The sequence below is a fragment of the Anomaloglossus baeobatrachus genome, chromosome 3 (assembly GCF_048569485.1).
Source record: "Anomaloglossus baeobatrachus isolate aAnoBae1 chromosome 3, aAnoBae1.hap1, whole genome shotgun sequence".
Taxonomy (NCBI): domain Eukaryota; kingdom Metazoa; phylum Chordata; class Amphibia; order Anura; family Aromobatidae; genus Anomaloglossus; species Anomaloglossus baeobatrachus.
In genome coordinates this window covers 458,409,656-458,423,998 of record NC_134355.1, presented here as the reverse complement: position 1 = coordinate 458,423,998, position 14,343 = coordinate 458,409,656, and the positions used below count along the sequence as shown (strand labels likewise).

Here is a 14,343-nt window from a genome sequence, read left to right as displayed (position 1 = left end):
GTCCTTTTTTGAGGACCACGAGAGGTTGGAAATAGAAGGCCTTGAACCTCTCGGCGTCCGGAACAGGTACCATCACCCCCGCCGTTTGGAGGGAGTGGATTGCTGAGGAGAAGGCCTCGTGGTGTTTTGGAGGGGGGGTTTGAGAGAAAAGACTGACCAGGGGATCGAGTCCAGAATTCAATGTGGTAACCGGAAGACACAAGGTATCACACCCATTTATGGTCTGAAGTGGCGGCCAGATGGAGGAGGACGAGACTCCTCGGTCTTTGTCTAGACTGCCAGGACGAGGTGGACTCGAGGAGGGCTGAGAAGGTCGGGCCCTGCGTGTCTAGTAAAAACATCCTGGGCTAGAGTTGGGGGAGGGAGGTACTCTTTTCCTCCCGTGGCGTCAGACAAAAAAAGAGCCTGTCCAGATGATCGGCAAACCATCGGTCTGGAAAGGAGTACTGTGAGAGGCTTCTTAGAGACCGAGTCCTCTCTCCATTATCGGAACCAGAGGGCCTTACGGATGGCTATGGTATTTGAGGCGGCAATACCTGCATAGGTAGCAGCGCCGAGGGAGGCCTGCATGAGGTACTCTGCCGCCGCAGCAATGTGAACTGTTACATCTGTGAGGGTCTGAGGGAAACTGGTAGTCCTGGTGCCTGTGCGACCCACACGGAAGGGGAGAGGGACCCGCGGCCTCGAGGCAGAGCGATCGAGCTGCTCCACTTGTCTGTATGTCGGGTCCTTGAAGGAGGATCCATCAAGTAAAAGACAGGAGTGGTCCTTCAGGCAGGCGGAAGCTGGGTGACGGTCCAGAGGCCGGATCAGCCCAGCCCTTAGAGACAGCTAAGCCAAAGGGGTACCGGGACTCCATGAGTTTACAGATACCGAGGCGGCATTAAAATCCCTTTTTTTTTGAGGTTTCTTCACCCTTTTAAAAGGAGACAGCAGGGTCAGTAGTAGTGGATGGGAGATCTTCCACATGCAGAGTTTTGGTTGATTGCTGCAATAAGTCAATCGCAGCTTGATCGCTCGGGGAGGTTGAAACCAAGGGATCATCCCGGTACAAACATCATTCCCCTTCCTCCGGCTTCTCAGAGACCGCGGAACATGTGGGAGAACCCCATCTGTGTACCCCAGAGGGAGAACCATGGGGGTCATGCCCTGTTTCTGATCTGCAACTGGTGAAGCAGAGGGCTGATTCTTATCAGAAGGACCCTCTATAGAGGTGTCATCAGGCTGCATTCTGTCCAGGGGCCCCGAGGGGTGTGAGGACGATGTTGCATAGCCAGCACCAGGTTCTGGGAACTGTGCCCATTCCGGGGGACTGGGAGCCGTAGGCTCGTGGCTGGCAGCGGTTGCTGTGGTGGTGGCGGGGGGGGGGGGGGGGGGTTTAAGCTACAGGGGCATCGGACTCACAGAAGGAAGAGGTGCTATCATCCCCTAGTAGCTCAGCGTCTTATAGTTGTTGCTGTAGTTGTGCAGGGCATAAAACATGTGACTGCAGCCCCTGGCTGATGAGCCACAAACTGATTGTAATGAGGGAGCAATGCTCTGCACAGCTAATATGCAAGTGAGGCTATAACTCACCCAGAACACTGATAGCCCTTCCCCCCCTCCTCCTGTGTCACAGTTCCTGTGGGAAGGAGGATGTTGAATGTTTCACGAATTTCCATGTCATCCTTGGCCTGCTGTGCAGGGGCCATGCCAATCTTCTGTGTAGCTCTGCATTTGAGCATATGTGCTGCCGAAGCTAGCACCCTGTGTGAGGGGGGGGCGTGGTTATCGAGTGTTGGAGGGGACGGGGCTTAGCTCTGACAAGAAGGCATGAGAAAATATAATAAACAAAAAATGGTGGGAAGGGACTCCCCTTCCCTCCTCCAGCCCTGCACAACAAAGGTGGACAGAAAAACCTCTATAAGTGTACCACAGCTGCGGCTGCACTGAGCCCAGGAAGCTCTCCCCTCCCCCCGCCACAGGTGGAAGCTATGTAGGAGTCTGCAATCATAGCCCATGTGCATCCAGTCAGTGTGACCTTTGCTCCAATTTCCTGTCAGGGAGCCAGTGTGCAGATTCTGATGCCTGCTGGTAGAACTTGTATCAACTCAGACCCTGCCAGAGGGAGTGAGGAAGTTTTCATCTGCTCTGTGCTCTGGAAAAATCGGAATGATCTCACCTCAGCTCCTGTGGATATGGCAGTCTGGTCACACTTAGTGCAGAACTTTTATCAACTCAGAACCTGCAAGAGGGGTTGAGGAAGTTTTCATCTGCTCTGGGCTCTGGAAAATCAGTGCCATGAGACCTGTCATCCAGTGAGTAACAGTCCAAGACCCAGCGTCGCAGGAGGGGGTACGAGGAGGCGATACTCCGCGTTCCCGCCTGTTGATGGTTTTGGGAATCTGTCCCCAAAGGAACCGTTGCCCTCTAAAAACAAAAAATTCTTGCTGCAGTAGTCTGCAGAGATGTGCCTCCTGTGGACACTAAGCTAAAACTGAGGTTGCCTGGCCCAGCCAGGGGGTGTATACTGCAGAGGAGGAGCTATGCTTTTGAATCTACTTAGTGTCTTCCAATGGATAGGCAGCAGAACACCCATGGTCCCGTGTCCCCCAATGAGGAGTCAGAGAAAGGAATATTGTTGCCATTCCCATTTGATTTTATTGATTATTGGTCTAATATCCAATACTCTGCTATTAACTTCCTGGCCATAAACAGCACATAGGATGATGACGGGTCTCCTAAACAATAAGTAATCAGTAATAATGTAATTAAGTGAAACATAAAATACCAAACTATCCTCTGCTTGCTCGTTCCACTTATGCCTCTTGATGCTCTCTTCTTTCACTGCCTCCTTTAGTTTGTCAAATATGTCATCATGTTCTTTTCCTTTCTGCTCCGTCATAAAGCGGGAGAATTCTTGCTGAAGTGTTTCCCACGCCACCTATGATGAGGGTAAACCATGCTGTCATTGCTCACTTTTCAATGTATCCACTACATTAAAACCATCAGTACTACCACAAAGTATGCTATAGAAATGCCTGGCACAGCACACAGGTGGAAGGAGCGAGAGGAAGGAAGGGATATCATATGCATTAACCTCCACTGCTTTATTAGGCAGCTGCTTGTCAGTCCACTGCTTAAGTTTGATGTCCACCGTGGTATTAAAAGTTCCTGAGTTTGTGGTCTGCGCTGCTGGGAGGTAAATGTTCTCAATCACATGGGTGGACACTCTTTCCCATAGAGTCTTCTTGAGAATCTCTTCCCTATTGGAAATACATGATTAATATAAATGAGTTAGATGTCCTGGTCTCTACAAACACACCATTAATACACACTAAAGCCGACATTCACATCCAAGTATGGACCATGATGTACGGAGCAGCCGTGGAATACACAAGGCTTATGAGTACAGGTCAGGAGATCGGCGGCCGGTCCAGACAACCCAATCTGTACTAAAACCATGAATATTGGACATATGAAGTGAGCCGAACTTTCCATCTCTATGTAATTAGTACAGAGGCAAGGGCATCTACTTCTCATAAAAGGGAACAGGCAAATAGGAATGTATCCAGATATAGCACCATATCACATTACAAGCTGCAATTCAAGATTACATCCCATCAGAGTTTGCAACTATATGTAAATGTATCCGTGAGTTACTACAGGTGACCAGAGTAGTCCTAAGCAGTGGCGTAGCTACTGCTTTTGCTGCCCGGGGCGGCTGTCAAATTTGCCGCCCCCCTCCATTGGCCATCGATAATCCACAAACTTTCAAAAATCCGGAAAACCATCAAAATATTTATTTTTCATGGAACTACAAATCAAAGATCTAATTGTAGACTGCTGCTATTAGTCCTAGACTCACCTTTTTACACACATGTAGGCCTAGTATACACACACACAGTTCTGCTGCATACATACAGACACACAGCTCTGCTGCACATACACACACACACACAAACAACTCTGCAGCATACATACAGACACACAACTCTGCAGCTGCTGCATACATACATATATATATACACATACAGGCACACACAACTCTGCAGCTGCTACATACATACAGACACACACACAACTCTGTAGCTGCTGCATACATACAGACACACACAACTCTGCAGCTACTACATACAGACACACAACTCTGTAGCTGATGCATACATGCATACATAGACACACACAACTCTGCAGCTGCTACATACATACAGACACACAACTCTGCTACATACAGACACACACAGCTCTACTGCATACATACACACACAACTCTGCTGTACATATAGACACACACGCGGCTTTTGGGGGCCCGCACACGCGGCTCCTAAGGGCCCGCACACGTGGCTCCTGGGGGCCCGCACACGCGGCTCCTGGGGGCCCGCACAAGCTCACAAGTGGATTCTCTTTGGTGCGACTGTGAGGTTTGCTTCTCACAACTGGTTTTCCAGGTTTGTCTTTGTTTGGAGCGCAGATTGGTAAATCATATATATCACACAGGAGACACAGTACATACACACACCGCTCTGACACTGGCCGTATACTGCACACAGCCTTCACACAGTTGTCATATTTTACACCGGCCATATATATAGTACACATGCACAGGAGATACACACACAAGCCATACATAGCATTCAACATGCCGTATACACAGTACATAAGGAGAAGAAAAAAAAGCTCTGCATGCAAACATGTGTACACCAGGAATTAGATATACCAATAAACCTCACAATATGAAACTTTATTAAGTGCCAAACACAACAAACAGCGCGCGCACACGCCGTATACACAGCGCGCGCACACGCCGTATACACAGCGCGCGCACACGCCGTATACACAGCGCGCGCACACGCCGTATACACAGCGCGCGCACACGCCGTATACACAGCGCGCGCACACGCCGTATACACAGCGCGCGCACACGCCGTATACACAGCGCGCGCACACGCCGTATACACAGCGCGCGCACACGCCGTATACACAGCGCGCGCACACGCCGTATACACAGCGCGCGCACACGCCGTATACACAGCGCACACACGCCGTATACACAGCGCACACACGCCGTATACACAGAGCACACAGATATAAGTACCTGCTGCTTAGTTGCACTGTAAGATTAGGTGCAGCACAAGTGATTGATGCAGCAGCTCAGCTCAAGGGCTGGCTTCATTCTCCCGTTTTCTCTTCAAGAAAAGACCTGATAGACCTGAGCAGCCGAGCACAGAACGGGAGGGTGAGAGGCAGAACGCACGGCACTATACAGGCCCCTGCCCCATCACTCTGCTTCTAGCTGCAATTTCACAGGGGAGCCTGTAGGAGCCAGAGGGAGGAAGTCCCACCCCCAGTGCTGTCTGCCGGCAATAGACAAGATGAGCGGCTGCCCGAGCACCGCAACCACCGGGAATCTGCCCCAGTGCCCCGGGGGCCGCAGAAAAGGTCATCACGGGCCGGATGTTCCCCACCCCTGCCTTAAAGGGATGGCAGCCAACAGTTTCCTGCCGAGGACTGCGGTCCCCGGAACTCAGCCCGGGGACAGCAGAACTGAAGGAGAGTGGCCAAAATGCCGCCCCCCTGACATGTGCCGCCCGGGGCGGACCGCCCCCTCCGCCCCCCCTTTGCTATGCTACTGGTCCTAGGTATTGCGTAAAGACAGGTTTTATATCCCACAACCTCTAAGCCCATCTAAGATGCTGCTACCCAAATGACCACCACTGGATGACCCATAGACACACAAAACAGGATTTCTAATTAAATGCGTACCAGTGTTTTGGCGTCACCTGGGTAAGGCTTATTACTTCATCAAGGATTTCATTTTTGGCTTTTTCAAACAGTTCATGCTGACAAAAAGAAATAAAAAGTTACAGTTATTCAGAAAGCCCTTCAGAACGTGGATATTAGGCCCTTAATGCATGCGGTCTCCAGGGAAAGCTGTGGAGTAGTCACTGCAGAAATTCCATCTCTGACAACTCATTTCTAAACAAAGTGTATTCAATCCAATAAAGCAACTGTTTCTCAGTCGGGGAATAGCCTCCATTCTGAGATCCAACTTGTAGGTTTCTCTAGGGAAAAGCAGGTACAAATTGTCCACCACTAGGACAACTCCTCCTTAATTTGAGCATTTGGCTCCATTTTTCATTTAAAAAAAACAAAAAAACAAGTGCTTCCACTCACCTCTTGTTACAGCAGTGTTGGCACTCGCTCTCCTGGGGAAGTTGTTACATCACGCGAGCAACTTCATTGTCCCTATTTTAGGATGTATCAAACATCAGCAGGAAGGGGACGAAAGAACCTTAAGTGAACGCCTGGAAAGCTAATGCCAAAACCACTGCAATGGCGACAGTTCAAGAGGTGAATATGCTGTATTTTTTCAGACTATAAGATGCACTGGACCATAAGACGCACCCTGGTTTTAGAGGAGGAAAATAAAATTTTAGGCAAAAAATGTGGTCATGACACAATATTAGGGGGCAAGGATCTGCTGCTGACACTGTTATGGGGGTAATGTCCCCAAATTGTCTACTAAGGTACCCCAGCCTGGTAATGATCCTCCTGCCTTGTATATATGTCCCTTGTCCTGATATAACCCCCGTGCTGGTATATAGCCCCGTGCTGGTATATAGCCCCGTGCTGGTATATAGCCCCGTGCTGGTATATAGCCCCGTGCTGGTATATAGCCCCGTGCTGGTATATAGCCCCGTGCTGGTATATAGCCCCCCCCATCCTGCTATATCTGACCATACTGGTATATGGCCCGTATCCTGTAGCACACAAAAAAAAAATAAACGTTTATACTCACCTTTCCTCCCTCCAGCAGCATTGTTAGTCTTCCTCTCTGTGCCAGCAGCAGCGCTGCTGACCTGTGTGTAGAGCGGTGCACACAGGGATGTCGTCGTCATCAGTGTGCACACGGGTCCACACACATCAGCGGGCCAGCAGACAGGAGGACATAGCGATGCTGCAGGGAACAGTGACCGGTGAGTATACCGTACTTATTTACTGCGCCCTGCGCCGATGATGATATGCGGGGGGCAGTGAATATAGCCACACATCTTCATTCCAGGCTGTAGTTGCCAGGGATGATCACACGGGCCGGCTGTTAATTATGCACGCATCCCATGCCCATCATCCCGCCCCCGTCAGCGCTGAGAGATGATGGGCGGGAGGATGCGTGCTTATGAAATGCTTATGAAATGAGCAGGCCCCCGTGGTCACGGTAGCCGCTGCTACAGCCTGCTCATGCTGCCGATGACCCGCTCCACCACAGCACCCTCATTCTGCTTATATACACACTACAAGACGCACCCCCCCCCCACACACTTTGCTCCAACATTTGGGGGGGAAAAAAGTGTGTCTTATAGTCCGAAAAATACGGTAAGTGCTTTTATTTTAACAGGGGCAAACATTAAGATTGAGACGTGGTTGTCCTAGTAGGGGACAACCCCTTACATTTTAGTTTCATTATGTAGAAGTGAGTGTGTAGATGAGAAACTGTAGTTTTATGAGGTTTTGTGGAATCATATTTCTTTTCTGTACAGATGTCGTCACAAAAAGCGTGCCTCATAACAATTACAATAATTGCTAGCAAAACAGCCAACTATTATGGTCCCCAGGCAGTAATGGCAAACAGCCCCTCCTGCCTAATCTAGACCTCCAGCACTACACGGACCTGTCATTAAATCTCTGTCCTGATTATTACCGTATTTTTCGGACCATAAGACGCACTTTTTCCTACAAATTTAAGAGGAAAGTGTGGGGTGCGTCTTATGGTCTGAAGCTGCGGGGTAGGGAGCTGTGGGGAGTCAGCGCTATGCAGTGGGATCACAGGAGGCAGGGAGGGTCGCTGCTGCAGGCAGCCGGCGCCTGAAGAAACCATGTGTGCCCGCTGCTTAAAGTAAATGAATATTCATTATTTACACACACACACACACACTATATAACTATACACACACACACACACACTATAACTATATATACACACACACACACACACACACACGCACACACACGCGCACACACACACACACACGCACACACACACGCACACGCACACACACACGCACACACACACACGCACACACACACGCACACACACACACACACACACACACACACACACCCCAGATTGGAGGATCACACATATGATGGGGAACATACATATTCCACGATGGGGGCCATATATACCTGGAAGGTACCCAGAATGAAGGATATGAAGACAGAATTTGGGGATATTATTACCTCAGTAACACTGTCAGCAGTAAAATAACAGTGTGTCATGACCACATTCTTTTACTTTAATTTTATTTTTTTTTCTATTTTTTTCCTCCTCTAAAACAAGGCTGCGTCTTATAGTCCGGTGCGTCTTATAGTCCGAAAAATACGGTTGGTGACTACTCATCCTGCTGCAGTCTACACAACAAAGCTGTGCCCTTACTGGCCAGTGAAAGACTTCAATATTTCAAGTTCATATTGAGAAAGACCGTAAAATGTTTCTAATAAAAAAAACACTTAAAAAAAAAAGAAATAAATAAATTTCATGTTCTGGTACAGCTCATTTCAACAACCCGGCAGTACTAAAACTCTGCATGCAGCAGCCCACATCTCTGCTTTCTGCACTCTTGTGTTAATGACCTGGGGGATAAAGGGCTCTGCCTAACACAATAGTCATATTAAAGCAATTTTCAGTAGGTAAGAGATATATTATTAATATTCAGATGAAGCGCTGAGGTTATAAACATACTATGAATGGACTGCAACAGTAAACACAAGAAAAGTTACCCTGTCAAGTTCCCGTAATCGGGGATAGTTATTCTTCCACTCCGTCTCAAGGTTAAAGCGGGTTGCTAACAAAGTAAATAAATGTAAAAATAACTTGGTCAGATGGAGCAGACAACGAAACCATAACTGATAGTGTAATACACTCAATCACACCTTGGGTATAAACCAAATATGCGAGTGCATAATATATATGTTATATTATATACACATACACTAAATCTATATCTATATACACATAGATTATATATATATATACACATACACACACACACACACACATTAGATATTATATATATATATCATATATAAATATAACACTGCACTCTCAATGGGCAAGAATGAATAAAGATATAACTCTTTTTCTCAATGCTAATAGATTTTTAATACAGAAGGCAAGATAGCAACAATTGAAAGACATGTGACACTTGCGACAATTTTGCGACAATAACATTTCGGTCCTCCAGGACCTTGATCACATTAGTCGCTAAATTACTATGAAAAAAAAGAGAATTTTGTTTACTTACCGTAAATTCTTTTTCTTATAGTTCCGACATGGGAGACCCAGACCATGGGTGTATAGCTTCTGCCTCCGGAGGACACACAAAGTACTACACTAAAAAGTGTAGCTCCTCCCTCCGAGCATATACACCCCCTGGATAACCAAATCTAGCCAGTTTAGTGCAAAAGCTGAAGGAGGACATCCACCCACAAGTAGAGATAGAGCAAAACCCGGAACAACCGGAACCTCTGTCTACAACAACAGCCGGTGAAAACACACGGAACAAGAAAACTGCCAACAGGCAACAGGGAGGGTGCTGGGTCTCCCATGTCGGAACTATAAGAAAAAGAATTTACGGTAAGTAAACAAAATTCTCTTTTTCTTCATCGTTCCTTATGGGAGACCCAGACCATGGGACGTCTCAAAGCAGTCCATGGGTGGGAAATAAACAGAAAACTGAGAAGTAGGCAAAACCTAACTTCACAAATGGGCGACAGCCGCCTGAAGGATGCGTCTGCCCAAGCTCGCATCTGCCGAAGCATGAGCATGCACTTGGTAGTGCTTCGAAAAGGTGTGCAGACTAGACCAAGTGGCAGCCTGACAGACCTGCTGAGCCGTAGCCTGGTGCCTGAAAGCCCAAGAGGCACCGACAGCTCTGGTCGAGTGCGCCTTGATCCCCGGCGCGGGAGGCACCTGAGTACACTGGTAGGCATCGGATATGGCCGACCTAATCCAACGAGCTAGGGTCGGTTTAGAAGCAGAGAGACCCTTGCGCTGACCTGTGGTCAGCACAAAAAGAGGTGCACCGCCTAAAAGCGGTGCGTGACACATAGATCCGGAGCGCCCGCACCAGATCTAAAGTATGCAACGCTTTCTCAAAGCGATGCACAGGAGCCGGATAAAAGGAAGGCAATGAAATGTCCTGGTTAAGGTGGAAAGGAGACACCACCTTAGGGAGAAAGTCCGGAGTCGGACGGAGAACCACCTTGTCTTGATGAAAAACCAAAAAAGGTGACTCCGAAGAGAGCGCAGCCAAATCAGAGACTCTCCTGAGAGAAATTATGGCCACCAGAAAAGACGACTTTCTGTGAAAGTCGAAACAAAGAAACCTCCCTAAGAGGCTCAAAAGGGGGTTTCTGCAAGGCCGTGAGGACCAGATTAAGGTCCCAGGGATCCAGAGGCCGCCGGTAAGGCGGAATGATGTGAGATGCGCCCTGCATGAAGGTGCGCACCTGAGCCAGCCGGGCGATACGCCGCTGGAACAACACTTACAGAGCCGAGACCTGTCCCTTGAGGGAATTGAGGGATAGTCCTAGTTGCAGACCAGACTGCAGGAAGGACAGAAGGGTCGGCAGGGAAAAAGGCCAAGGGGCATGGCCGGAAGAACGACACCAGGACAGGAAAATTCTCCAAGTCCTGTGGTAAATTTTGGCCGAGGAAGACTTCCGAGCCTGAGTCATAGTGGAGAGGACTTCGGGAGGAATGCCGGAAGCCGTCAGGATGCAGGACTCAAGAGCCACGCCGTCAATCTGAGAGCTGCAGAATTCTGGCGGAAAAACGGACCTTGTGAGAGAAGGTCTGGGCGGTCCGGGAGATGCCACGGCACCTCTACGGACAGACGGAGCAGGTCCGGGTACCAAGCTCGCCTGGGCCAGTCTGGAGCAATGAGTATGACCCGACGGCCCTCCATTCTGATCTTGCGCAGGACTCTGGGCAAGAGAGCTAGAGGGGGAAACACGTAAGACAGACGGAACTGGGACCAATCCTGAACCAGCGCGTCCGCTGCAAAGGCCTGAGGATCGTGGGAGCGAGCCACGTAAACCGGGACCTTGTTGTTGTGCCGGGATGCCATTAGATCCACTTCTGGAGGTCCCCACTTGCGGCAGATCGACCGGAACACTGCCGGATGCAGAGCCCACTCGCCGCTGTCCACGGATTGACGGCTGAGATAATCTGCCTCCCAGTTTTCCACGCCTGGGATGTGGACTGCGGATATGGTGGACTTGGAGTCCTCCGTCCACTGAAGGATGCGTTGAACCTCCAACATTGCTAGGCGGCTGCGAGTCCCGCCCTGGTGATTGATGTAGGCAACTGCTGTCGCGTTGTCTGACTGGACTCGAATGTGCTTGCCCGCCAACAGGAGGTGAAAGGCTACGAGAGCTAGAAGCACAGCTCTGATTTCCAGCACATTGATCGAGAGGGCTGATTCGGATGGAGTCCAAGTGCCCTGTGCTCGGTGGTGGAGAAATACTGCTCCCCAGCCAGATAGACTGGCATCCGTGGTGAGAATCACCCAGGACGGTGTGATACCAATGTGATATGACTGAAAGAATGTGTGATTAGATAGGAATCATAAAAGATAGGAGTGATCCCAGATATTATTTGACCTATCAATAATTCAGTATCAAAGAGATGTCCTTTGGAAGGCCGATATGATGACCAAGGAATACATGTCAACCAGGTTTTGAAGCAGTTTTTAGATAATAAGGAAGTAACATTTACAGTTCCACTTACCGGAAACTTGTAGTTAGCTTAAAGACAGATTTAAGGAAGCTTGCATATGATATTTACGGCTCATTGCAATATTTCACTAACACTATGGTCAAACTGTGGTCAGCCAGTTGTCAACTGGCAGGATGTGCAGGAAATGTGCAGGAAGCTGCCGGTGCCCACAGTAGTTTGTGGTCAAGTTACATGAACATGACTCAGCTGTCACATGCTGGTGACCATTTTAAACACAACCTACAAAGTTTCCTATAAAAATTACACCGGACTCGCTTAATGTAGGGAAGCCTTCCAGGACATTGAAGTGTACGTACGCACTGATCCTGTGATGCAAGATGCCATGTTGATTCCTTATCATTAACTCGAGTTCCCTCCGATGTGAAAGGATTGCTACAACATAACGGTAATGTTGATGCATATTTCTGTTATTGTATAAGTTTCTATGACTATAGTTCTTATGCCTATGTACCATTGATTATATTCATGTGCTATTAAAATAAATAGTATCTTGCTATAAAGAATATTAGTATTCGTGCCTGATTAGGATATCAGTGAGCGCTTCGTAAGTACGGGCTTTCAGCCCCCTTTTTAGTAGAATTTAGCAAGACAGACGGGATCAGGAAGGAGCGTCCCTGAGACAGAGAGAGGGGCCGAAGCCACCACTGAAGAGAGCTCCTGGTCTGTGGCGACAGAGCCACCAACCTGTGCAAGGAAGAAGTCCGCTTGTCCCAACAGCGGAGAATGTCCAGCTGCAGAGGACGCAGATGGAACTGGGCAAAGGGAACTGCTTCCATTGACGCCACCATCTGACCCAGCACCTGCATGAGGAGCCTGATGGAATGACGGCGGGGCCTCAACAGAGAGCGCACCGCCAGATGGAGGGACTGCTGTTTGACTAAGGGCAGCTTCACAAGTGCCGGCAGAGTCTCGAATTGCATCCCTAGGTACGTAAGTTTTTGGGTCGGGGTCAGAGTGGACTTGGGCAGATTGACAAGCCACCCGAATTGAACACGCGTGGCGAGAGTGAGCGAGACACTCCGCTGACAGTCTGCACTGGATGAAGCCTTGACAAGAAGGTCGTCCAGGTAAGGAATCACTGCCAACCCCTGGAGGTGCAGAACCGCAACCACTGCTGCCATGACCTTGGTAAATACTCGAGGGGCCGTGGCTAACCCGAAGGGGAGAGCCACGAATTGGAAATGTTCCTCTCCAATTGCAAAACGTAGCCAACGCTGGTGTGAAACTGCAATTGGCACATGCAGATAGGCATCTCTGATGTCGATGGATGCCAGGAAATCTCCTTGGGTCATTGAGGCAATGACTGATCGCAGAGACTCCATGAGAAAATGCCGCACCTGAACATGCTTGTTGAGAAGCTTGAGATCCAGGATGGGCCGGAAGGAACCGTCCTTTTTGGGGACTAGGAAGAGATTTGAGTAAAAACCTCTGAACCGTTCCCTGGCGGGAACCGGTACAATTACTCCGTTGGCCTGTAAGGATGCCACGGCCTGAGAGAAGGCGGCGGCCTTGGAGCAGGGGGGAGTTGACAGAAAGAATCTGTATGGCGGGCTGGAAGAGAACTCTATCCTGTAGCCGTGGGAGATGATATCCCGCACCCACTGATCGGAGACGTGTTGAAACCACACGTCGCCAAAGTGGGAGAGCCTGCCACCGACCAAGGACGTTGCTGGCTCGGCCAGATAGTCAAGAGGAGGCTGCCTTGGTGGCAGAAGCTCCTGCGGACCCTTGTGGACGCGGCTTCTTGCGCCAGGTGGGCTTCTGGTCCTTGGCTGAGTTAGTGGACGAGGCCGAGGGCTTAGAGGACGACCAGTTAGAGGAACGAAAGGAACGAAACCTCGACTGGTTCCTGCCCTGGACAGGTTTCCTGGTTTTAGTCTGTGGCAAGGAAGTACTCTTCCCGCCAGTAGCCTCCTTAATTATTTCATCCAGTTGTTCACCGAACAGCCTGGACCCAGCAAATGGGAGCCCAGCAAGGTACTTCTTTGAGGAAGCAACCAAGGCAACCAATTCAGGAATAGAGTCCCTAGTGAGGGAATACATCTCCTCTAGGGAAGCAGAGATGGCTTTGAGAGCCCACACTGCTGCAAAGGATGGGGAGAACGAGGCCCCTGCCGCATCATAGACAGACTTGGCCAGGAGGTCAACCTGGCGGTCAGTGGGATCCTTAAGTGAGGTGCCATCAGCCACAGATACAACTGTCCGGGCTGAGAGTCTAGACACCGGAGGGTCTACCTTTGGTGAGTGAACCCACTCCTTGACCACCTCTGGTGGAAAAGGAAAACGGTCATCAGAACCACGCTTTGGGAAGCGTTTGTCAGGACAGGCTCTGGGCTTGGACACAGTGGCTTGAAAACTGGAGTGGTTAAAGAACACACTCCTTGTTCTCTTAGGCAAGGTAAACTGGTGCTTTTCTGCCAGAGAGGGTTGCTCCTCTGATACTGGCGGATTGAGGTCCAGTACGGAATTAATGGACGCAATCAAATCACTAACATCCGCATCACCCTCGGTCAGATCAATGGGGCACATGGAGGTAGCGTCCGAGCCCCCAGTAAAGACAT

The 14,343-nt window shown here is 49.4% G+C and overlaps 1 protein-coding gene and 1 pseudogene across 12 annotated transcripts in view; both read right to left on the bottom strand.

The window, feature by feature from the left end:
• Window positions 1-14,343, bottom strand: part of OPA1 (OPA1 mitochondrial dynamin like GTPase) — a 296,183-nt gene that overhangs the window by 133,318 nt on the left and 148,522 nt on the right. For all 12 annotated transcript variants that reach the window (XM_075340498.1, XM_075340503.1, XM_075340499.1 and 9 more), the window contains 4 exons: window positions 8,761-8,825; window positions 5,746-5,822; window positions 3,080-3,245; window positions 2,771-2,923 (listed from right to left, as the gene is read on the bottom strand). In XM_075340498.1, the coding sequence (XP_075196613.1) occupies window positions 2,771-2,923; window positions 3,080-3,245; window positions 5,746-5,822; window positions 8,761-8,825 (461 nt within the window). The remainder of the gene's footprint in view (window positions 1-2,770; window positions 2,924-3,079; window positions 3,246-5,745; window positions 5,823-8,760; window positions 8,826-14,343) is intronic.
• On the bottom strand, window positions 1,632-1,745 carry LOC142297917 (U6 spliceosomal RNA; annotated as a pseudogene).